General features: G+C 39.2%; 1 protein-coding gene across 6 annotated transcripts in view; it reads left to right on the top strand.

The window, feature by feature from the left end:
• The window catches only part of VRK1 (VRK serine/threonine kinase 1), a 74,315-nt gene extending 57,306 nt beyond the window's left edge, over positions 1-17,009 (top strand). For 5 of the 6 annotated variants that reach the window (XM_082734197.1, XM_082734199.1, XM_082734195.1 and 2 more), the window contains 3 exons: positions 176-354; positions 12,097-12,184; positions 16,823-17,009. In XM_082734197.1, coding sequence (XP_082590323.1) covers positions 176-354; positions 12,097-12,184; positions 16,823-16,854 — 299 coding nt within the window. In that variant the 3' untranslated portion in view covers positions 16,855-17,009. Of the gene's footprint in view, positions 1-175; positions 355-12,096; positions 12,185-13,421; positions 13,529-16,822 lie in introns of those variants that run through there. The other variant, XM_082734200.1, reaches the window with a different exon arrangement.
• Positions 17,010-25,664: the final 8,655 nt, after the last annotated feature.

Raw genomic sequence — 25,664 nt, 5'->3', positions numbered from 1 at the left:
CCTGACTTCAAAAGCATACTTTCCATTGAAGAAGTGATTTATGTAAAAAACATGGTCTAACAGGATACACATTTGCATTCTAATGTTGCTATAACCGTGAGTTATTTTCTTCAAAGAGATAAATTTGTTGTATTTGTAATTAAAAAATTACAGAATAATTGTGTTACTCTTTTAGATGAGATTGCTAAATACATGGAAACAGTGAAATTACTGGACTATGCCGAGAAACCTCTTTATCAGAACTTGCGAGACACTCTTCTGCAAGGACTGAGAGCTATAGGAAGCAAGGATGATGGCAAGCTGGACCTCAGCCTCGTGGAGAATGGAGGCTTGAGAACAAAGTCAATAACGAAGGTGAATTTTGTCCCTCAGTTATCCTTTGGCTTCCTGTGATGGTAATTGCAGCAAACACTAATTTTAGGGAAATAAATGAGTAAAGAAAAGTGTGGCAGATTGCTTGGCAGTTACATATCTGTCACAGTTAGGTAAAGGAACATTCTTTATGAGACATGAAAGATGTAGACGATTGTAGAAGAATAAATAGATATCTTTTTCTTTTGTCCGGTAGCAAGTTTGTAAATTCCTGGAGGAGTCTAACTTGGCATACTGACATCTGGCAGGGCGAATTGGATGGGGCACTCGATTCATAGCGTGGGTAATTTTTCCTCCCAGGCTACCTAGAAGGGATGGTCTTGTCTCTTACCTCTTCCTCCTTTGTTGGTGGGCTCAGAGCGTTTAGCATTTGAAAATTGGTATTTGAAAGTTACTATTTGAAAGTTAGCGTTTGAAAGTTACTGTGTGAAAATTAACATTCAAAGGTTTCCTTGTTTGGTGGTGTTTACCATTTGAACGTGATTTTGCTCTTTATAGAAATATTATATAAAGCTTTGTATCTGCATATAAAGAGGTTAATTTATCGGAGAGATAGGTTAACAGTGAACTTTATGGGCAAATTTTGGTGCAGGTGTAAATAACTCCTGGTATCCTTTAAAATTTAGATTTTACAGGTATGCATTAACTTATTGGTTATTATTAATAGTTAAATTATTGATTAACTCAGAGATTTCCTTGATAGTCTGAAATTATTGATAAAACATAATATCTGCTTTTAAATGGGAAAGAACTACTTTTAGAAGAAAAAAATATATATATATTTTAAAGATTTCATTTATTTATTTGAGAGTGGCAGTATGAGAGAGAGAGAGCACAAGCAGGGGGAACTGCAGAGGGAGAGGGAGAAACAGGCTCCCTGCTGATGCGGGGCTCAATCCCAGGATCCTGAGATCATGGTATGAGGAAGACCAACTGAGCCACCCAAGTGCCCCAGAAAAATATTTTTTCTACAATATTGACTATTTTTACTGTCATTGACTTTGTAAATTCCAGTAGATTCCTTTGGAAATCTTGTATTCTGAACTATGAGAAAAAAGGTTTAAAAACAAATTTTCTGTCTTTAAAATAAGAGGCAGCATTATTAAAATGTTTCTATAATTCTTTTTAACTTAGAAAGGAGATCGGAATTTTGAAATTGTATTTTGAATTTTACTTTTTGGCAAATAATAGGTATTTTTGTAGTTTCGCTCCAAAATCTGAATTAGACACATACATCTACATATACATTTTTTTTTTCTTTTGTAAGTTTTGTCTTAATTGCATCGCTCCATTTTTGTGGTCAACAAGTGTGCTGAGAGCCACATCCAGCTCTGAAATGAAGAGGATAAAATGGCAGCCCGAGTGGAACTTTTCAGTAAGGTAGTAGACTTAGAGTTTGCATGTATGTATAAACATACAGCATGGGTCTTCGTGCTCAGGACAGACTTCTGTGCATTAATATTTATAGATAGCTTTTGTGGTGTTTTCCTTTAAAATTTTGCTGATTGAGCCGTGAAGATCTCTGTTGCAGTGAGAATTTGTCCAGTGCCATACCCCCTTACTTTGCAGATCACTGTTATTTGGACTTACATGCTGGAGAAAATTTGGTTTCTGCAGCTTGGCTGACTTTATAGCTGAATAGGTCAGTCTGCTGCAGAGCTAACATCTGTGACCTTACAATTCTCCTGTGTCCTTGGGTAGTTCAGAAGGCTGAAAATTTCCTGCTGGATCGTCCCCTATGTGCATAAAGCTTTATTTAGAGGGGGAAAAATAAATAACAAGTGAACTATTAAATTTCCTTTATTAGTTTACTGCCCTCCCCCCATAGCTGACACAGGGCTATTCTTTGTATTAAAAAAAAGTTGATAAAAGTTAAGATTAGGTAAGATCATGAAGCTGCTTGATGGTTATGTAACTGGTGGTGAGTTGGTAATTTGGTGGCCTTTTGTCTTGCATTTTAATGTGGAAGAGTTGGACCAGGCCCTTTTCATTTTTAAGATTTAGTTAGTTTGTTTGTTTCTTTCTTTTCTTCTTCCTTTTTTTTTTTTTTTCCATTTTCTTCGAATAAATTGTAAATACTCCACATTTAAAGCAGGTAAAAGCAGAGCTTCACCAACTGAGAAGTCAGGGGCTCTCTGCAAGGAAAAGCTTTTCCTTTGATAAGTTAGTATTCCCTCTCTCTCTCTCTTTTTTTTTTTAAACAAGGGGAAAATAATCAAGATGTCGTTTTTTGCTCTGGTTGCTAGGAAGCTCAGTTCATTATGATGCTTAATCAGAAATTGTATTAATCCTTATAATTAGCATATATTCTCCTTTCCTTTTGTCATGATTTCTTAAAACTTTCTAAGTACATGTTCTTTGTATTTATGACACTCCAATCTCTTTCAGAAAGGAGGGATAGTTTTAATCAGTTCAATAATTATTTCTCTTTATGTTTCTGAGTGTTGTCCATTATGGTGTAAACCTATGAGAATTAATTAGCAGTGGACTGAAACAAGGTTTCTATCCATTTTTAAATAGCCATGCTTGCTTATGGTACAGTAAATTTGGGAACTAGAGTGAACTACGAATTTACAACTTGAGAATATTTTCAGCCTCAGTAGCCCAAGAGTTTTATTTAAAGCACAGGATCTTGGGATGACATAAGGCTGAAGTAGAAAAAAACTAAGTATCAGTCTACCCTTAGGAAGTACATAGCCAAAGATTTTCATTGTTGATTAGAACTGAACACTTGCATTAGAATTGGGCAGTCTAGTTCCAGCAGTTATTGGATTCAGTGTGTACTCTTAAACCAACATTCAACAATATAAAGGTCTAATTTATGTACCTGGTCTAGGCTAGGTCCCTGGGGCTATAAAGATCAATAGCATGTAGTTCCATCCTTAAAGAATTCCTCCCTGTCCCATCTGGGTTAAGAACAGCTTAATTTACTGGAAAGAACTCAGCAAGTTAAAAGGACATTAATACCTCCATTAGCTATTTTCTTGTAAGGTTTTGATTAAGTTGCTTGCCCAAGCCAACAAAAAGGGCTGTTCATTAGAATTTCTCGAGTCTCATCCCTGGAGATTCATTGAGTAGGTCTGGAGTGTGGCCCTGCGATTTGCATTTTTTATTTTCAGACAGTCTATACTGTTGTTTCCTATGAATGACTCGCACATACCCTTCTCTCCACTCCCACATTTTTTAGTTCTTTTAAGTTATATTATGCTAGTTGGCCTTCCTAGAGTTTCTCTGAAAAATGATTAACCATTAAATAAATCCCTGCTGGCACTCAGCCTGGAACATGGTACAAAGAGACAAGTAATAGTAAAGGCCTTCCCTTGCCAACCAGTGGCCCGCAGCTGCTCTGGTGGACAGCTTCCTGTCTCTTGAGGAGACGGCACCCCATGCAGCCGGTAGTTTCACTTAGATAGCCCCAGATAAACCTTACGAATTTGGTGAAAGTCTAACTTGGTTAGCACGCTAGAATAATAGAAACAGTATTTTCCTTAGATTAATTTAGATGGTTGAAGTCAAGACGTTTCTTTCTGTTTTCTGATGGGGATTTAGCCTTAGTTTTCTATGAAAGAGGATTCATTGTTTATTAATGATTCTTTCCTTAGGTGCTTGAGCTCTCTATTTTAAAGCTTGTTTTATTTGGCTGGATTTTGTCAGGTGTCTTTTTTCCTCTATGTATATATATATTTTGAAAGATTTTATTTATTTGTCAGAGAGAGAGAGAAAGCTTAAGCAGGGGGAGCAGCAGGCAGAGGGGGGAAGCAGGCTCCCTGCTAAGCAAGAAGCTTGATGTGGGACTTGACCCCGGGCCCCCACAATCATGACCTGAGCCAAAGGCAGATGCTCATCTGACCAAGCCAGACCCAGGCGTCCCTTTTCTCTATATTTTTAAGTAAGATTATGACATATGTAAGAAAAATGTACAAATAAGTGTGCAGTTTGAACTTTACAAAGTGAGTGTACACATTTAAACATCCCCCAGATCGAGAGCCCCAGAAACCTCTCTCAGGCCCCCTCTTGGTCTTATCCCTTCATTAAGAATAACTAGTGTTTTAACTTACAACACTGTAAATTAATTTTGCCATTTAAAGAAAATTCATAGTGGTAGCACCATACAATGTGTACTTCTATTGGGTCTCGTTTTTATTCATTATATGTCTGAATTTCCATGCTGTTGTGTGCAACAGAAGTTTTCTATGTCTTGTTACTGTTTAGTATGGCACTCCATTATGTGAGTATGGCATAATTCCTTTATCTCTTCTGTTGGTGGATGTTTATACTGGTTCTGGTTTCTGACATTGTAGTAGTGCTGGTTAAGAGCATTCTTGTAATTTCTTTTGGGAACTGCATGTATTTATTTCAGGTGGGCTATATCCGTGGCAGAAGTACTGGGATAGAGGGCTTACTTATGTGTAGCTTTCGTAGGTGCTGCAAGCAGTTTCTCCCAGCAGCTGTCCTAGTTGATGCTCTCACCACCAGCTTATGAGAGGTTCATTGCTTGTTAACACTAGATGTTGCATTATATTTAATTTTATCCATTTTGGCAGATGTGCACTTGTGTTTCTTTGTGGTTTTAATTTAATCTCCTTTATAATATTGATTTTGAATACCTTTTCATATGCCTCCCCGTCTCCATCGCCCTTTTTCTGTAAGGTGCATTTCAATTCTTTTGTTCATTAAAAAGGGGGAGGTTGTCAGTTCTCTTTTGATTTGCCAGACTTGACTACTTTGTATATATATAATCTGTGTATTATACATATATACATTTTTTTACAGTTGGTAGTTTATCTTTTCATTCTGTTAATGTGGTAATATCTCTTGATGAACAGAAAGTTCTTTGATTTAGTGAAGCCTAATTTATCAGTCTTGTTTATGGTTAGTATTTTGTATTCTATCTTGGGAAAATTTTGTCTACCAAGATCGTAAAGATATTCTGTTATTATCAAGAAATATTATCTTTTGTATTCAAGTCCGTAATTTCACAGCAGCTGATTTTGTGCATGGTATAAGTCTATGTTTATTTACCTCCTATGGATAACCAGTTGATTTGAACCATTTATTAAAAAGTCTGTAATGTCCCCACAACAGGTAGCAGACTTTCAGGTAACCATATGTGTTTGGGTCTGCTTTTAGAACCTCTGTTCTGTGCCACTGGCCCACTTATCTTTTTTGCCAAGCTGCACTGTTTGAACTACTGGCTTCATAATGATACCATGATGATGGTGTAAGTCCTCCAATTTTGTTCTTCCCCCCTTTTTTTTTTTTTAAATATTTTATTTATTTATTTGACAGAGATCACAAGTAGAGAGAGAGGCAGGCAGAGAGAGAGGAGGAAGCAGGCTCCCTGCTGAGGACCCTGGGATCATGACCTGAGTTGAAGGCAGAGGCTTAACCCACTGAGCCACCCAGGTGCCCCTGTTCTTCTTTTTGTCTTAGCTATTCTTGGCCCTTCAGCTTTCCATATAAATATCAGACTCAGCCTATTAATTTCTATACAAATAGTTTTGGGATTTTGATGGAGATTGTATTGACTCTATCAATTTGGGAAGAATTGGCATCTTCACAGTATTCTTTTCTGTCCATGAATATGGTACACCTGGCTGTTTATTTAGGTGGTCTTTCATGTATCTCAGTCATGTTTGCAGTTGTCCCTGGCTGTGTAAAGATCATACGCATCTTCCATGGCTATTTTCTTGTAAGTGCTTAATTCTTTTGTATTATCTGTAATTACCACAGAACTTCCCTTCATGTCATTTGGTCGTCAGCTCTGTCTGCTGTTTTTTGATGTTTCTAATATATTTATGAGTTCTGTAGTGATTATTATTCTATTTATTGGCTGTGCAGTTTCCTTGTAACCTCTTCATTTTCTTTTTTAAATTGTCATTTCTCATTTACTCAGTTTTTAAAATCTATTTCTTTTTCTTTTTTTTTTTTAAGCCTCCAGTGCATGTTATAAGATTTTCTTCTTTTGGGACTACTGTGTTTTCTTTCAGAGTGGAATCTTCAGCTGTCTTTTGCATGCTATGACCATTTATTTCATCTTCTCTTTTTGTCCCCAAGGATTCTGACTTTGTTGGCATGCTTCTTCTCTGGATTGTATTAATATTGAATACTATTGTGTGCTTTACGTGGGCTTAACAGATTATTGTATTTGTGAATCCTTGGGTTTGCCATTTGATGAAACTGTTTTGTTTTTCTTCAGAGATTGGGTTTGAGGGTTTGGCATTGCTAAGGGACTTTCCTTGCCTGTAGTTCATACTCTGGGAGGATCTGGAGAGCCTTGGCTCAACTGGTACTGCAGGTCAGATTACGTGTCTTTCCTCAGTACCTGCTGTACTCCCTTCCTGGCCAGACGATGCCAAAATTTGGTAAAGTCTAAACCCAAAGTAAGAGAAACCCCGTTGGGGATTCTTCTCTTAGCTATGCTTTACTCATTTTCTCTTTTGTAATCTATTTTGGTAAATCATTGTTTATTGCTGAAAATAATTAGTCTTGAATGATTGTGGTTATTTGGCCCTCTTTCTCCAGGCTTCTGCTCCAGGGAAGAAACGGAATCACAGGTTCTGATTTCGCGGAGGGACGGTGTGGGCATAGGGAAGGTCTTTTCCAGGGGCTCGTCCGGTCTTTCTTTTCAAACTTCCTGTTTACATTCTGTAAATTGAAGGTCAGTGGTGTAAAATTTCTGAATGGTGTTTGCTCATGTTCTTTTCCCCAGTATGGTTCAGGGGTGCATAGGAGCCCCATGTTGCTTTCTAGCAGTGTCTGACTCTTCTTGGCCACCAGTTCCCAATGGTAATGGTGAGAGGCTCTGTCACTATTGCTGCTGAAATATTACTTGTTATTTTGTGTTCATTTCTTCAGAGTTTAGGTGAGGCAGAGGTTGAAATACTAGCCCCCAGATGTCCCTTATTTTTACACACAGTTTAGCTTGTTTGTGGGTGTGACATCGGGGCCACTGGAATCTATGCCTTTCCCCCACAAAAGACCGCGCGTGTTTGTACTGTCACCTTCTCAGCTCCTCATAGACCGTCTCCCACATTACAGTCCCCTGGCAGTTCACTTTTGTACACGTGCTAGCATTAATTCATTGTCGGATAACAACAGTAAATTCTTCATTCCTCGTGGTATCTTAGGAGTGGAGAACTTGAACCAGTGAAGAACAACATGTTCCAAACTTTGTTAGTCACATGTGGAAACATTTTCTTTGGCTAAACCCTTCCCCCCAGACCTGTTAACAGTCAGTGGAATTCAGGAGTTGTGCTTGCTTCCCTACCTCCGGAGTAGACGAGCTACACGTGTTGACAGGACATCTGAACGTAAGCAAATAGCAACAGCAACTGCAGATAAAACGAAGTCCCGCATGGGCTCCATTTACGGTGCGTCGATGCTGCACCACATGGCGTTCGTGCACGTGGGCTTCCCTTGGATGCTTCCGTACGATGATTTGCAGAAGCCTGAAGTGATTTCTTCCAGGACTTAGCAGTGTAGAAACTTGACGTGTGTGTGTTTAATATTTTGATAAAAACTAAAATTACTCTTTTGCTTGAATCTGTTTTTTAAGCATGTATTTTTCAGCTTGAGAATGCAGCCCATGACCTTGCCAGGCACACAGTAGGTGCTTAGTAAATATGTGGTGGGTTCTCTGCCCTGGCAACGTGAAGGCCTGTGTCACTGCGGAAGGAAGTTGTAATAGTCATGATTCTTGTTACAGCCTTTATCACTAGAACTCATTTAAAATAATAAATCACTTTAATGCATTCTAGCAGAATATTTTTAGATTATTCTCCAAATTAATCTGTTCTTCTTTTTAAGAAACTCACTTCCTGACCCGCTTCCCATCTTTTCATTTCTCCTTTTTCTGATTATGTCTGACCTTTTCCTGCTTTTTCTCAAAATATATCTGTAATGACGTCATGTGCACTTAAACGTCACACAGGCTGTAGAAGGCTTGGTGCGAAATAGGAAGTCATCTCTTCATTGTTACAACACTAGTTGAATGGTTGCTCGGCAGCTGCAGCCCCGTAGGTATTTCTGTGTAAACTACCATGCTAGGTCCCATGGGAGCTGCACAGATGAGGAGCTGTCGTCCCTGCCGGCTGGGAGCCCGTGCAGAATTGGGAAGCAAGAGTGCGGACGAGGCTCTGCTCTGTGGACGCTCCCTCTTTCGGAAGCGAGGCACTACCGTGAGAGCACAGCCGCCAGGAACTGTAAGGGGGCGGCGTCGGGCTGAGACGGCCCCTGGGGCAGGAGCGGAGGACTCTGAGTCCTGGTGTCTCCCACCGCAGCTGAGAAACACTGAGCTGGTTCTCTTAGGCTCCTGCTGTCTCCAGCCTCGGCGTTTTCTGCCTCCATTGTGAATTCTAACTAGCTCCACTGGTTTTGTTAGTACCGTGTAACACACGTGTCTGCTCTGCTTTCATAGAAGATATGTGTTCTGTGCTTTTTTAGTTACTGTTGAGTAACAAATAATGGTTTTTTGGTTGATATTAATGAATGTAGGAACTGAATGAAGTAAATAATGCTATTAGTTTATAAAGTATGTACCGTTTGCACGGTGACTTCAGGTGGCCTTAAGTAAATAAATAAGACAAACTGGCGCAGTCAGTCTCTAAGTAATTGTATTTAGAGTTCTCTGTTCATTGATACACGTACAGTACCAAACATTTAGAAATTTTAGGGTGTATACTCAAAGTTTCTATAATAAACATTTCTGATTTTTTAAATAAAGAGTTAAAAACCAACAACAGTCCTAAATACTACTCACCTTTGATATAGCCTTGGATCTGATTGGCTTTTCTTAGAGGCTGTTGAAAGCATCTAGAGGTGATCTTTTGATGTGTGACCTGGGAAGCAAAGAATGAATGGGTCTTTGGTTTTTGCTTCACAAGATTTTTATTCTTTGTCCTGTTAAAACAGCTTTAAGTCTCTAAGTGGTCTCTAGTCAGTGTTTAGACTATTAGTAAATTATCAGTCCAAATGCATCTAGCTGATTTGTCTTCCTGTTTCTAAGCTGGAAGTGAGAAGCTGCTAATTAACTAAATTTTAGCCTAGCATATCTGAACACTTCAGAAATACAATGTGTAATACATACGCTAATACCCTTTGAAATAAACCTCATTTTCTGCAGATATTTTAGCTGTGCTGAATTAAAAGAAAACTCTATTCTAAGTTTATAAGTCATTCTGGTGTGTCGTATAATGTTTTGATTTCATTTATAAATGTAGAGGCACTTTGTGGGACCTGGTGTGGAACATGACAGAGTCAGATTCACATAGTCCTTTTCTGAAGCCATTTTCTGTTAAGAAAGAACCAAAATATGCACGATCTGAAGCCCAAGATGTTGACAAATAACAAAATGAAACATTAGGAGATAATCAGGAGAAAGAACCTGCCAGTGGATTGTTTGGAATTTTACTCATTGCCTTATAGAATCAGTAGCACACTTAGATGCTTTTAAACATGAAGGGTTTTTTTGTTTTGTTTTGTTTTTTTAAACTGGTCTTTTCGTATAGACATGGGCCCCTTTTGTCAAAACTAAATACATTCTTAGAAAAGTTGGGCAGGAGATACCCAGCTGGAGTGTGGTCTAATGAAATTCAGTGCTTTACCTATTGCATGGATGCTTAAAATACAGGTGTTTTGTTGTTGTTGTTTTGGTTGGTTGAATACTGGCTGATTTTCATTCCTATGTAATTTACTTGCATGGAGATTAAGATAGCTCTTTTTTATTAAATAAGCTTGAGAACAAGATGAATGCACTAGGTTCTTAGGTAGAATGTATTGGAGAGCTCCCTTTATAATGAGCATTTAAAAATCTGCCTCCTTAAAATCGGAAAATGCATTCTTTCCTGTATGGAAAGCAATATAGTAGTGAAATATTCCTCCTTAATTTTGGTCCGAATGAACAAAAGTGTCTGTGTTTATTCCTGCCTAATGCATCACAAATCTGCTGACATGCTAACCTTGGAGTCTTGGCTGGCGTTAATCAGGCCTGTGCACCGGCAGGAAAGATGTACCTAATGCACTCCATCAGTGCAGTTTGCATATGGAAGTTCTCACAGGGGAGCTGCCCTGTGCCAGCTGAGGGTTACCTGCCCACTGCAGTTATTGTATGTAATTATCGAACCAATCTGTTCAGCCCAGCAGGGTCTAGATGGTAATCATGAAGCAACACTTTGGAAAAGAAAGATGTAAGGCACTCTCCCCTTCTCTCATCAGTTATATGAAGTTACAGCCACTCCGAACAGCTATTCTTGAGAGGCAATACCTCCATATACAAATCTGCTAAATGAATGCCTTTGAAGGTTTCTTAAGGGTTAGTCAAGTTATTTTTGTCTGGGTGAAGCGTTTTCTTAAGGAGCATGGCGGGGATCTCGGAGTTCTGGTCTTTCCACGGCCACCTTAAGCATATTTTGAAACAGTGGGATTATTTGTAATATGTAGATAATAACAGTTCTGACCATTTGGGGGTTTTAAGGTAATGCGGTTTGAGTAGAGTGGAGCTTTTCCTTGCAGCTCTCTGTGGAACAGAATCCGCGGTTGCCATCAGGCAGGAGAGCGGTGCGCGGTCAGCAGGCAGTGTGCAGAATGGCCTGAAGCAAGGGAGAGTCTCAGATGAAGTTCAACTTAATATCAATTGTTAGAAATAGAAGCGAGGACTTTCTGGTGCATTGTGAATCTGAAATTTGGGACAGATGAGAGGATTTCCTAAATGAAATCTGGGCAACCCAGGGAAGCTTTGAGTTATCATTTGGATTTTAACACATTTAAATTTGAGACTACGTGGGATAAAGCTATAATAGGAGAAATGCAAAGTTGTAAAGTTATTACTGAGTTCTTCCGTAGTCATTCCTACATGTAGATGTGTTGAGTAATTTAAAAACTTCACACAGGACTGAATTAGTTAGAAAATGTCGTAGTGGTAGAAAATAATGAAAAGAAACTGAACGAGCGCTTGGGAAGGCTGGCTGGTGACAGACTATAAGCATTAATTCCTAAGTAGCCCTTCACTAGAAAAATAAATAGAAAGTTGGAAAAGCTTGAGGGGATGGTGGAAAACCCAACCTGTTTTTGAGATTTTAGGAGAGCTGTGTACTTTTAAGACTCTTCCTTTATAGGAAGGTGTCCCCCCCCCCTTAAACTTTTAATGAGAAGTATACCCAACGAAGACATTTATTGGAAGTTTGTCTTTATTGATTCATGTGTAGAATTTTACCACTGATTGATAGGGTATAACCAGTGATACACTATATGGACAAGGTGTATATTTTCCCATTATCAAGTGGATTACCACGCCTCCCCCCGCATACGCCACACGCATTGTAAAATGGGGAGAGTGAGTGTCATTGGCCTGAGCGGTGAAACCAAGTTTGTTACATGGTTTGCTTTTAAAAGAGAGTTTCTGTATCATCAGTTCTGCTGGTTAGGCTGTCCATGATGAACTATAAGAAGGGTAAAAAGTTCGAGGTGGTTGTGACGAACAAGCTGATGTTCAGACTAACTGTACAGTTGAAGACTCTCTTTATCCCATTTTCTTCATCCACAGTCCCTTCCCCTAAGGTAACTACCACACTGTGGTCGTGTGTATTCTGACGGTATGTTTTGTCATACCCACCCCTTGACAGATTTGCAAATATACTAGTATCTGGCAAGTTTGTGTATTTACTTATTTGACCATCAGCCCGTATCTCTCTTTCTCTCTCTTTTAAAAAATCTCTGTGTAACAAGCGCAAGAAAGGAATTGAGGAGAGCACCAAATCCAGTGTCGAAGATATGGACTGCTCCAGTACACAGACAGAAGAGGCCACAAAAACCCGTAAGCTGAACAGTCTTGCCTATTAGCTTTTTCCATATATAAACACACATTGCTTTTCCTTCTACTAAGTAAGAGGTTAGCTTATAGTCATAACATTTTGATTTTATAATAAAATATCCTACAAGAAGATCTATTTTATAGTATCATCACATGTTCTTTGTACATACATTGCACTGTTTACTATTCACAGTAATCACAAAGTTGGGGTGGGGAGCTACTCTGATCTTGCATCGAGGGAGCCCCAGACACAGAGCCCTTAAATGGCAGAGCCGGAGCTCTTAACCTCTCAGGCTGCCATCTCTCCGTTTCTGCACGTTGATCCACTTGACAGGATCTGAGGGAAGGTTCGGATCAGGCGAGTAGTATCTGGGCTTATGTAGCTGCCGGTTCTACTGGCCTGAGCCACCACAGTGCTCCCCACTGAGTCTGCAACCTCTTCTTTTCTCTCAGCAAGTTGGGACTCAAGGAATTAAAGCCTCAATCATCACTTTTCCAAGCCCTTGAAGTAAAAAGCAGAGTATAAAGTAATTTATGAGATGGCTCGTAAACTGGTGGTGAAGCCTCTTATAGTACGGAGCCGAGGTGGCATTGACATCAGTAGGGCCACATCTGCGAAGGCCACAGCGGGGCTGGAGCTGGGCTTCCTTCCGTGTGTGTGCTCCTCTTAGGAGATGGCCAGTGCGGGACATGTAGGTACACCTTTGGGTGGCTCAGAAAAGGGAAAACAGTTGCCAGGTTTCCTAGGAAATAATTTCTTTGACGTAATGAAGAGATTCGGTGCTGGCTGCAGTACCATGTTTTTCTTTTTCCAGATTTCTTTTCTATCTCGCTGCCTTTTCGTTTATTTATGAAACATTTCCCACTTTGTAATAGAGACGGCTCATTTTTGGTAAAAGTTTCATTAGAGCCCAAGTGCCCTGTTGAATCAGGCTAGGAAGGTATTTTCCCTTTCCTTTGATCGTGTCACCTGTGCATGTTTGTGGAAGACTAACATTTGACTTTCAAAGAGAATCTTCTGCACTCAATTCTGTTAGTGTTGTCTTTCTTGTATAGTATGACTAGAACATCCTTAGGTTTACATGAATTCACCGCAGAGAATCCTGGGGGTATCTAGAGAGGGAGGATCGAACTTTCCCCGGGAGGCTGAAGGTTTTGAAGAAGTTCCTTTTTCTCTCCTGCAGCCATTTCCCGAGCCCCACTGTTCTCCCGCCTCCCTTCTTGTTCGTTTTGTTACTAGGAAGTGAGGAGTCCCGAGGAGCAGTGCATGGAAGCCTGTCTCAGCCAGAGGCTAGCAGCAGCAGCTATGACAGTGAGTGGGAGCGAAATTAAGGAGCATTTGTAAAGATAGAGCAATATTCTTACTTTAAAAAAAATCCCTTATATTTTAAAAAGGGCAGTTTTATTTCAGCAAAAAGCCCACATTGTGGTAGTAAGGTTGATACCCATTTAGATCAGAGTGAATTTACAGCTGTGCATGGAGAAGACTCATGCTTCTTTTGATGCCTGAAGATCCTTTGTTACCTGAACTTTGCTTTAGTGAGCATCAGTTATTTGTTTTGATACATCAATGATTTTAAAATTGGACTATAATTATGAAAAAATGCTTTTTATACCTAAAATTTTAATTTAAGGTCCTTACATTGCTGGTTTTTACAGGGAAAAAATATATTAGTATTTTCATTTTATTTATTAATAACAAAAGAAGAGTGTGGACCCCGTTGCATATTTAAGGAGAACAATCCAGATTTTTTGTTTCAATTTAAACAAAAAGAAGATAGAGAATAATTGAATTCTCCCTTATTCATATAAACTCCAAATTGCTCTACTTAAATGCCGTTTCTCTTCTTATTATAATTTTTCCTTTCTCCTAAAGTTCAGGGCTAGTTAAAGTATTTTACTGTCTAAATATTCATAAATGAGAGAAATATTACCTGAGATGGTAAAATGTTATTGCTTCTGGGGAAAAAAAAAAGGCCAGTGTTCATGAAATTTATATTTGTATTCATCATTTTAAAGTAACTTGAAGGAGGAGGCACATTATTATGTTTGAATTTTGTTTTAAGGAAATGTATAATACAATTCAGTGACTTCTGTGTTCTAGAGCTTTAAGATTTTGTGTCATAAACGTGTTTCAAGAATGGTTACCTCTAACAGCAGCAGCTTTAGAAATGTCAGTTTCTTCATTAACAATTTTATTTTCAAACACAATTTATGGTTTACAATATGGTAAGAGATTTTTCTCACTGTGTGATCTTTCAGAATGCTGTGCCTGGCAAAATGGGAGCAACTTTCCTTTAATATCTATTTAGACCATTTTAAAAACGCGTATAATTTTCTTGATACACCTAAACTCATTTTGACTAGTTGGGGGTCTATTGTGTAAGAACACATTCTGAAAGCTTTCAAAATGTGTATTGTGTAGGTTTTCTCAAAGAAAGAGAGGGGGTGACGGGGTGGTTTTCAAGAAGAACAGAGGCCTCTAATCCTTTTATTTTTATGCAAGGCATAATTTTTACCAATTGAGAAAATTTGGTTATTTGCTGCAAGTAATTTTTTCCCCCACAAAATGATAAGCCTTAAAAACCATGCATATTCTGGCATTTCAGAACTGTCCCAATACTTCAGAATTGTACTAAAAATTAGTTAATGTAGCCATGATATTTATGGCTAGCTGCTTTGTCCCTCCCGTTCATAAAATGGACAGTAATCCACAGCCTTCTCTTGTTAATGTTATATTTGAACAATCTTGAATTTTGGTCCATTCTTGAGAAATCTGAGGGAAGCAGAATTGACAGTTACCTCTCGAAGATCTATGATCCGGTCAAAAAAGGGATCTTTTTAAGGGCACACTACAAAGGCACTTCCCACTTGTTCTAAATTTTTGCATTAATAAAATTATACAAGAGTATTCAGACTTATACTTTTCCTTTTTCAGATTTAAAATTTTACACATTAGTCTTTTACATTTATGAAATGGGTACATTTTCATAACATGAGAAGAGGAAAAATATTTTTTCTGCCACAGTTAGAATTATTAGAGAAAATACTGAATTGATACCTGCAGCAAAGACTCCACATTGTAGAATCCTGATTATATAATAAATTCCAGGTAGTGTTTTTAGTTGCAGTGAAAAATTTTAAATCTAGATTGCAAGGTATAAGCAGCAGTGTTATTTAAGAGTAAAATGACAAATTAGGATGTTAATGAGAATAATACTCCTTGAACATAGTGATAGCTGTTGTTAACTGTCCTTTGTAATGTGACGATAGATTTCAAATTTTATTGAAAGGAAGATGTACTATAGTACTGATTACTGATCTGGAATTTGTGATACCCTACTACACCCCATCTTAGGCCACCACAACATTCCTAGTTTTCTGTGCAAAATTAATTTCAAAATTCTTGAAATAAAAAATTAGAAGTCTACCTTGGGATATATTTTTATCTATCACAAAAATTGAAAAAAAAAGCTCAAAAGTTTAAACCATAGTATAGGTTATGCATATCAATGGCAGGAAAAAAATATCCATGTAAATTTTAAGTTTGCTTTAATTGAAGTATATGGCAATTAAATAAAAACTGGAACTTGGAAAAATATAAAACTAATTTTTAAACTGATCTTCCACAATGTAACTAAGTCTGTAAACAGGAAACCTTTAGAATTTATTATTAGATGTACGGTAAGTATTTTGTCCTAGATTCAAAGAATGTTTTATACGTTTCAGGAAAGAAGTATTGATCTGTTGTTTAGTGCATTCATTGATTAATTATGGGTGACCACGCTGCCCCTCACCCTGGTACTGTTGCTCTTTTCCTGACCAAGGGAGTCATGAGGCGGTGGGAAGGCACACTTTGTTTGCCAGCACTAGGCAGCCGTGATCAGGCTTACACATCCTCTTCCGACTGCTGTGCTTGCCTTGAGGTCGAGTGGGGGTGCTGGGTGGGAACAGTCTCCCTGGTGAGGTAGACTTCCCGTGTGGAATCCCCATTCAGAGCTCTGTCCCCAGTGAAGAAGCACTGATTTATTCCAACTCAGGAGTACTTGGATAGAAACTGTCGTAAGGTACTTAGACCAGGATCAGGTGTGATGTTCCTTTAGAAGGCTACTCAGTTGGGGTCTCTTTAACTCCTAGTGGAAAGACTTCATGTCTTGGAATGGCCCAGTGCTGTCCCGCCTAAAGAGTATAGGTAACAGGCTTTAAAAAGCAACAGATTTTATTCCTTGCTTCTCAGAAATATGCATTACTTCATCACTTTCCTCCCAGAAATGAATGCCTGTCTTGTTGCTATAGGTTACATTAGGACTTACTGTTTTAAATTGCAAATAAAAATTTTGGGGAGAAATATTTCAGTGCCCTTGTAAATTGGATGTGTTTTTCACCTTTGGGAGAGTTCTGTTGTGACTTAAGACTGAAAGGTAGATGTTAGCATATTTTTTGACATATTAAAAAATTGACACAATTTCCAAAGATTTTCAGGCTATTAACCCTTACCTTTGTGTGTGAATTTTATCTCTACCAATCATCATAGTCAATTAGATTTTTAAATACAAGTAAGTATATATGGAAATGCTTATATTTTTCTTCTTTAGCTTTTGTAAGTTAATGATTGGAATTTCTTTGTTTTTTCTCTTCAAGGTTCAAAAGCCAGAAAGAGAGTCCAGAAGTAAATCAAATGCTGTAAATCGACTTTTCTTCCTGTCATTTGACTTACTCCTCTTTTCCTATTTTAAATGTTATATTTTCATGTGAGTCTTTGAGGATGGGGCTGACCATGAAATAACTATGTCTTTGAAAAATATAAACTTTTTTTTTATTAAGTAAATACTGTGTACAATTTATTAAAGGCTCATTTATAAAATTGAAAATCTTTAGGTCATACTCTTTAAGCTTATCCTGAGCTGTATGTGTTTGAGGCTCTGCAGTAGCTACAAGAAAAACCACCATGGTGTTACTTTCTGATCACTGTCCATTGTCCCAAGTGTTTAGAAATGCTTGGCAAATTCCACACCTTTAAGCAGATATACAAACCTTAAAATAAAAGTCTCTTTTTGTGTGATACAAATACACCATTTGTTGAGGCCATAAGATTTGGATTGCATTGGTTCTGGTCAGTTCCACAAGCATTTACTGGGCACTTGCTGTATGAAGCAAGAGGAACAAAGAAGGGAAAGGGTTAAGAAGGCAAAAGCGGGGTAGTAAGTAGGTAGTAAGTAGGTCCGTGGGAGAGCAGACCCAGGTATTGTAGAAGGACCGCGTAAGCGTGCAAGTGGCATGAGATGAAAACAGGTGATAAGGTGTTGGGGGGCAGTGTGAGTGCGGATTTATAGACTGGCTTCGTTTAAGGCGATCCTGTGAAACAAGTAAAACAAAGCGAGCTCACTGCTCATTCACAGGAGGTTATTAGAAGTGTTGGCTTTTTGTGGCATATGATGTCTGTGCAGTAAACCAAGCACTCGAGAGTTTTAATGATCAGACATTTTTAGATTTGGACTTTTTATAGTTGCCTGACAATAAAAGCTTTGGATTTAAACCTTTTTGAACAATTTCAAGGTTTACTTTGTTACAGAAATTGAAATTGGGTTGGATTTTCTAAAGGGCCATCCCATCTCACCGCTTAATGGCATGTTCCATGTTTGTAGATGGTGTAGAGACGCACTTTTATTTCAGTATTTAAGCATTAAGCATGTCTTCTAATATGTATTCAGAACCCAAGTAGTACAGGAAACTAGTGATTTCTCTTTTGCTTAGGACAAGCCTCAAGTAGGTATTTCTGTTTTTAAAAAAATGCGTTGATTTAAAGAAAATGGTAAGTAATAGTGCAGGTGGGACGTCGACATACCCCAAATTTGTCAAGGTGGTGCCATGTTTGAGCAGCTCTGAGCCAACACTGGGACTCGAAAACTTTGGCCCCTAGTGCGGGTGTTTAGGTGTCACGTGCATGGAACACGTGTCACTGCCGTGTTCAGATGCTGAAAAGTGCAGACCAGATCTGCAGACTTCCCTTTGAAAGTTCATCCTTTAAAAGCCTCCTGAAGTTCTCGAGCGTGTGTCTTTGCAGAAGTGAGAACTAGATTTTGGGCAGAGCCTCCTCCTGTTTTCTGTAGAATGTTGGATTTCTGTGCTCATCAGTGTTATGGTCCCAAGTTTATTTGTAACACCTAAATCAACTCTCAAGTTCTGTTTCAAACACATTGATGCTTAAAATAGGATAAAATGTGTGTGGTGTGTTTTTGTGTATATGCCTTAGCCTTTTTTATTTTTCAGAACACAAAAACATAGCAAAACCTGTTGGTTAAATATTAAGAAAACAAACATTTCCTCACATATTGTTTTTAATAAGTGCTGGCATCTTCGCGAATGTTACTCTGTTGGCAGGGCTGCAGAAATTAAAAACTAGTAGCCAGAGTAGCCAGTTGGATTCATTGGCTGCATCTCCTAATTCCGCTGCTCTTCTCCTTCCTACCTACACTAGGCTTCGTAGGCTCCCTTTGTTTAAACCAGTGATCGAATGGCCTTGTCATTCGGAGTTCTGCTTTTTTTTTTCTGGCCATTTTCAGTTTTGTACTTACTATTTTTATTTTGCATCATTTCTGTTTCCTTTCCAGTCCGTGTTTCAGAGGACTTGGCCAGTCTCTGTTCCTTCATAACCCAGCGTCCACGTTGTGACAGGTGTTCCTGGCACCACACGGTCCTGCCTTCTCTGCCGTTTTCCTCGGTCGTTAGTGAGCTGAGATGGTCTGGTCTCTTGAGGATCGACACCTGTGCCAGGCTCTTGTCCTTCACACTGTGGGGCAGTATGTGCTCTAGATGTTCTAGAAAGCAACCGATACATCTTTGGTAACCAACTGAGCCCTGAAGTAAAATAGCTTCTAGGTAGTCTTCAGTGGTGATCTCATAAGACAAATAAAATGCTAATAGACCAGAGCTATAAAACTCCAGTTATTTTTTCGAATTACTAAATTAAATGTGCCCAAGTTACATGGCAGTAAATTAGTGGTGGAAATACAAATAAATTATATGTATTTATGTGTATGTGTTTATATGTGGTGGAGCAATCTGTGCTTGATTATTCCTTAAAATGCTGTTTTGTTGGCTATATTCTTGTGATTACCAAAGTTTATTCATAATACCTGGTCACTGTAGGAAATTTGCAACACACAGAAAAGTATGAAAAGACAAACTAGCCATATTACTCCCACTCACAGGAAACCACTGTGAATGTTTTGACACATTTTCTCCCAGGCTTTTCTATGCGTTTTTATCTTAAAATAATTATTATACTTTATATAAAACTTCATAAATTGCTTTTTAAAGCTAGAATTAAATACTTTCCATGTTAGTATAGATACTTTATGGATATAATTTTTATATTTCTGTAATATTTTGTCTTGTGGCTTTATGACACTTTCCTGACCATCTCCCTAATGGTCATTTGGACATTTAAGTTGTCTTTGGTATTGATTACAAGTAATTTTTTAAATTTAAAAAAAAAATTTTTTTTTTTAAAGTTCATTCAGGTAATCTCTACACCCAGCATAGGGCTTGAACTCATGACCCCATGATCAAGAGTTGCCTGCTCTGCCAGCTGAGCCAGCCAGGAGCTCCTATAAGTAATATTCTTGATTAAACTAGGCAGGAGTCTTTGTCCACATGGGCGAATATTTCCTTAGATTTTCAGAAGGCAACCACTGGGTCAAAGACTATGAAAATGGAAGATTACTGATGCAGATTAACAAGTTGCTTTGCAAAAACCCACCAGCCAGCTCTTTGCCCAGAAATCAGAGTACACAGCTTAGATTTGTCATCCTTGAGTATTACTAATTTTTATCATTTGATAAGGTAAATTTTTTTTTAATTGTTAGTGAACCAAAGCAATTTTTTATTTATAAACAAATCACTGTGTTTTCTCCCTGGTGTATTTGTTTGTACGGTTTGTGTAGTGATGATCTTAATCCTTGGTTATGTTTGTTGCTGACTTTTTCCCATTTGTTTTTTGTTGATGGTAATGTTTTTTATTTTTGTGAAATTTAATATTTATGGTTTTAATCTTTTGATCTTTTTCATTGTAATTTCTACTACTTTTAAAAAAATATTCCCCATCCTGAAATCAGAAGCATTTACCATGACTTTTTCTAGGCTTTTTGTCTTAATGCTCCTAAATTTTTCATCCATATGGAATTAATTTTGGCACATGTATTCCAAGAGGTGAGGATCACAATTTATTTTTTTTCCAGGTAGCTAACCGGTAGCTCCAGTACCGTTGTTAAATAAATCTTCTTCCCCGGCCCCTTATACCCTGGTTTATGATGCCTGCCTTATTCTATATTAAGTTATTTTACCAGGGTCGGTTTCTGCACTGTCTGTTCGATTTTATTGATCTGTCTGTCCTTATGCCAGCACCACCCTGATTTAATTAATGCCATTTTACTTATTTATTTTATTTAATGCTATTTTACTTATTAATTCTTACTGTTTCCCAGGTTGCATAACAGAAATCAAAATGAAAGAAAAAATTCACTTACGAGCTTACTGCACTACAGAAATCAGACTTGTTCTTTGGCTATGGTATCTTTTAAGTCCTGCTATCATTCTTTGTTATTTCTCACAATTACAACAGTTGAATAGATGAGGTTTTGTGAGTTTTGGTTTCTTTTAAATTTCCACGGGTATTCTATGCCCCTCATTCATTAAGCTTTGCGTAATGAGGATAAGGCACTCTGAAGACTCAGTACTGGAGAAGGGGCTCGGGGTACACATGCCGCGGCCTCGCTCATTGGATCAGGGATCTTTGCAGTGTACCGCTGACCGGATGGTTTAGGCAACTCCGTATTCCTTGGGTGTGATCTTGCAAATAAAATGCTTACCATTTCCATTATACTAAGTGTGTTATTCATAAAGTGGTGAGTCTTCTCTTATTATGACAGAAGTTGTGCAATTTATGAGTAGTGTTCCTGAATTTTTCTAATTTTGGCTCAAGTTAACCTATAATCTTTCTGCATTGAGCAAATTTTTGTTTTATTTAAGTAAGCCACCATAAATGATCTTTGAAAAATTCTTTCCTCTTTTTGATATAAAGTGCAGCACTCATTAGAAGTCTGAATTGTCAGAAGGATGACTGGAGATGATCTGTAAGGTAACTTTTGTGCCTGGTGCTCGGCAGTGGGAAGAAGTTCTAAAGGCCAGTTCAGAGTTTGCAGGGGGAGGAGAGGGGACAGTGGTCTGAATCTGTTTCTGCTTTTCTGTAGGTTGTCTTTCTGCTGCTAGTACCTTTTAGAAGTGAGTGAGGAGTGATCATAGTTATATACATGAAAGCTTTTTAACATTCAGGCTAGTTTTTTTAAAAACTGAAAAATTGCTCATTCAGTATTCTTTCTGAACTTGAGACAAGAGTCTTAGTACAGAAGTTCACGTTGATCCTTCTTGGTATATTTCTGAGATGGGAGCAATGCCCCGACATGCTCTCGCAAACTTTCTTCATGAGTCCAGTTGGTGAGAGTACTGTCTAAATGTCCGAGTGGAGCCACTGAAGGGTCTGCTAACTGAACACTGGAAAGTTCCAGGGTAATAGATCACAGGGAAGGTTACGGTTGGGTAGTACATACTGATTCTGTTGATTCTGTTCCATTGCCCAGTGAAAAGAGAGGAAGAGTTCTTGTACTTCCCTAGATAGAGAGATGTGCCTAAGACCCTAAGGAGAGCTCATCGCCCCCCAAAGTGGGGTAAGGAAGTTGTGTTCTTTTGTCTTCTTTTATTTCGTTAACTATACAGAACATTTTGGGGCTAAGGCATGAGCCCATTGAGCTGGAGAAGTATTGTGCACATCCCAGTGGGTTTAACACTAGTTGCAAAGCTGTGTGATCTTGTCTCCCTGGCCCCTGCCCCTTTAGGCTTCTAGTTCAGAAATCCTTGGCAGAGATTGAAGAGCTTAGGACAGAGATACGTAATTTGTCCTACCATTTGTAATTTAAAGAAGAATCATTTAGACATTTCTTAAGATACATACATAGTTGTGGTGGGCTCCCCCCCCCCCTTTTTAAAAAAGTTCCTAACCAGGTTTTTGAAAGAAGTTGTCTGTATTCCAGGTGCTACAGCCCCCAAATAAGTCTTTTTGCTCTGCCATGCAAAGTGTTCAGAAAGCAAAGGTGGCTGAAATTACATGAAAATGGTTCCAAGGCCCTGTCTGTTCCTGTAGAGGTCAGAGAAAGCACAGCCTGCAGGAACACAATTCGAGGTCAGGAAGCCCAGAGCCCTGCTGTTCGCAGTGAACTGTGTGATGCACACAGAAAATGTTTGGAAGCAAGGGTCGAGCTAAGTGAACAGTCATGATAATACCTGGTTGGTCTTTTAGCAGCAAAATTGGGGGGAAATATGAAACTTTTTAAAATGGTGGCTTATTTTTTATTTTTTTGGTGTTATTGTTGATATCCGTATTTGAATGTAAAGTCCCTAACAAAAGAAGCAAGCTGCCTTTAGACTGCATTTACTGCTCTTGATGACTCCAGTTGTGTGTAAATATTAGAAAACAGCAGGGTCCTACATTCCAAGAATCACTTGAGCAGTGCCACGAAGACAAGTGTCCTTACTGGTATTGTAGTCATACTCCCAAGCTCTCCCGCTGTTTCTAATCTGTGCGCACAGCCGTGAAAAAACTGGACTGACATTTACAGGCACAGCAGGGAGACACTTGACTAGGGAATGTTAAAGACTCCAGTACCTCCGATTCAAAGTGGCCACCACACATGATAAATCTTCACAGGAGAGCTAGTCTGCACTTCAACTGATGCCGTAATGAGGGTATCTGTAATGAAGCAAAGAAGTAGAACGGGTTTTTTTTTTTTTTTCCCTTAAGCTCAACTTTTTAGCAGTCATATTTATTGTTGTCTTTTTCAGACCTAGCCATCTACAGGGAGACTCTCCTTCTGGGTCGACAAAGGATCTTTTCCTTTCGAACTGTGCTTTTTGGAGGGCCTCTGCCTTCATCCTCCGTCCTCAGTCCCTGCCGGGGCTATACAGGAACTTTCCTCAGTGAAACGGCACTTACCCGTCAAGTGTGAATAATAAAAAAAAAATTTCGCGGAATCTGCTCTAACTGGGATGTAAGAGAGGGTCAGTTGCTTTCTGCCTCAAGTTGGACAGACTCTACTCCCGGTTTTGTCCCAGGGAGCTGCCAGATTTGTATGCCGTAATACCAGTAATGCAATTAGGTTTGCTGCACATTGTCTGGTTGACTTCTCAGTTAAGAGTTTCTTTCCCTATGGGAATAAGACTAGACAGACTGTCATTTGCTATTACTAATTCTGCTTAGCATTATCACTGGAGCTTTTTTTTGTAATTAGCTATCTTAGTTGGCTCTTAAATTTTAATAGCCAATTGAAGCTACGTTTTAGCCAAGTTCCATATCTAAATTGCATTCAGTCCATTAACAAAGTTGGTTAAAAGGCTATTAAAGCAAAAGCCAATATATGGTGGCTCACATTTCCATCTCTGCAGCCGCAGCAATGCCAGCCTCTCGCGCCTTCTCTGAAGGAATTCTCCTCGAGCGAAGTTACGCACAAGCTGGACTGAACTTGCAAGTGGCAAGAAATTAATGTCGACAACATTTGTGTTACGTTCACGTATTCAAAAATGTCACCGCTCATACCCGGTTCCTTATTGTGAGGGGTCTTTGGGGGTTGGGCTTTCTTTGCTTGGAGGCTGGCGACAGAGGGGGAAAAAGGGGGCATTTTGTATTGCAACTTAAAATTGACAGTTTTTGAAAGTGAATAATTGAAATGGTGTTTTTTTCCATTTCAGCTGATCAAAATTATTAGCAAAACCATCTGAGGCACCTTCTGGTAGAATTGTAGTCTTGCTGGGTTTAGTTTGTAAAACATTCTGCCAGACATTAAAAAAAAAAAAATTGTAGCCGAGCCAGCACATAGGCTCCGAGCGCCCGTTGCCTAATTGATAGTCCCCATTGTCATTATTTTTAAATTCAGAGGACCATTTCTAACCCTTACAGCCCGCCCTTCGCAGATGAGTTTATGGTGATTTTAGTTTCTACATGGAATCTTCCTCCTTTCAGATCAGAATGGTGGGTCTGTGTTCCGTGTTCAAAGATGCTTGGTTTCAAAGATGTGTATAATTTGTGAGGCAGGCTGTTAAGAGGAATTAGACTGGTATGGGGTGTGTTCAGTTGACATTTCGTCTCTGAATCCTTGGAACCCCAGAAACGAAGATCTGGGGAGAAACCAACAGGCAAATGAGTCTGTCACCTTGACTGAGCCAAGTGCGCCGGATGCGCTTCTCCACCCCCACCCCGCCCGTTCGGCCAGTGTCCTGGTTTGAAATGAACAGGTAGCTTTTCTGCTTCAAAAACATGTATTAAGAAAAAAAAACCCCAACAACTCCAAATAGCGGCCGTTCAGAAGGTATGGGGAGTTGTAGTTTAGCTTTAAATTTTTTAAAGCAGTGAGTGGGTTTGAGAACTCCCATTTCGCAGTGTCTGGCCATTCTCCTTGGCTCTCCGCGGCCCTCAGGACTACTGTCCGGCTTCCGCTTGGCTGGTGCCGCCGTCCTCACCGGAGGCCGCCTGGCAGGCAGATTCTAGCGAAGGCCAACTGCTCCTCATACTTGGGTTTCCGGGTGAGAAGCCCCAGTGGCCCGCCTCACATAGCCGCTTTTGTCCTGACCTGCTTCTCCAGCCTTTGGCAGGGTGGCCGGGGGGCCTCCGTGGAAGTGTGGCCTCAGTGACAAAGGTGAAGAACTCCACTTGTCCGAGCAAAGGACAAGCTGGAAATGCTGGAGGGCCTCTCCGGTGGTTTTTGTTCTCTGCCAGAAGCTGATGGAAGAAGGCAAGAGAGGCCATTTTGTCCGGCGTTAGATTATGTGTTGAAGTGAAAATTAACACACTGTTCAAAAGGTGTATGTGACTAATTAGCCTTTAATAAAGATGGAACTGGCTCTGAAGATTAGATCACAAACGCTCTAAAAGGTCAGGGCCCAAGGGCCTCTCCCTTGGAAGACTGAGGTCAGGACCAGCCCTGCTGCTGGCTTTTCAGGAACTCCTCTTGCTATTTATGGGTGAACTTTGAGGGCTTTAAGCGAATGTCTGGAATGTATGTTGGACCTCACCTGCCCATATATCATTTGAAACTAATCATTAGGAAATTCCCATTTTTGGAATAGGTAGTACATGTATGTGATACATGTACACCTGATACAGAAATCAGTAGGGAGAGAGCAAATCGCGAGACATCTTCCGTTGAAGATCATGGCGCTCCAAGGGGTCTGGATGGAGAATAATCCTGTCTTACTTGTTGCATTAAAAACTGTGAAAGAATCTATGGCAGAAAAATGGAGACCTTTTCCTTCCTAGGACCAGCTGCCCTCTGTTACAGGCTTGGATAGTTTTCCAAAGCCACAGTCCATATATCTGTGTGTGTGTATGAGAGAGAGACAAACAGACCGAGACGGAGGGAGAGAGGCAGGTTTGGGG

The sequence above is a fragment of the Mustela nivalis genome (assembly GCF_964662115.1).
Source record: "Mustela nivalis genome assembly, chromosome: 6".
NCBI classification, from domain to species: Eukaryota; Metazoa; Chordata; class Mammalia; order Carnivora; family Mustelidae; genus Mustela; species Mustela nivalis.
The sequence above is the reverse complement of the archived record's forward strand: the minus strand, read 5'-3'. Positions and strand labels throughout refer to the sequence as shown.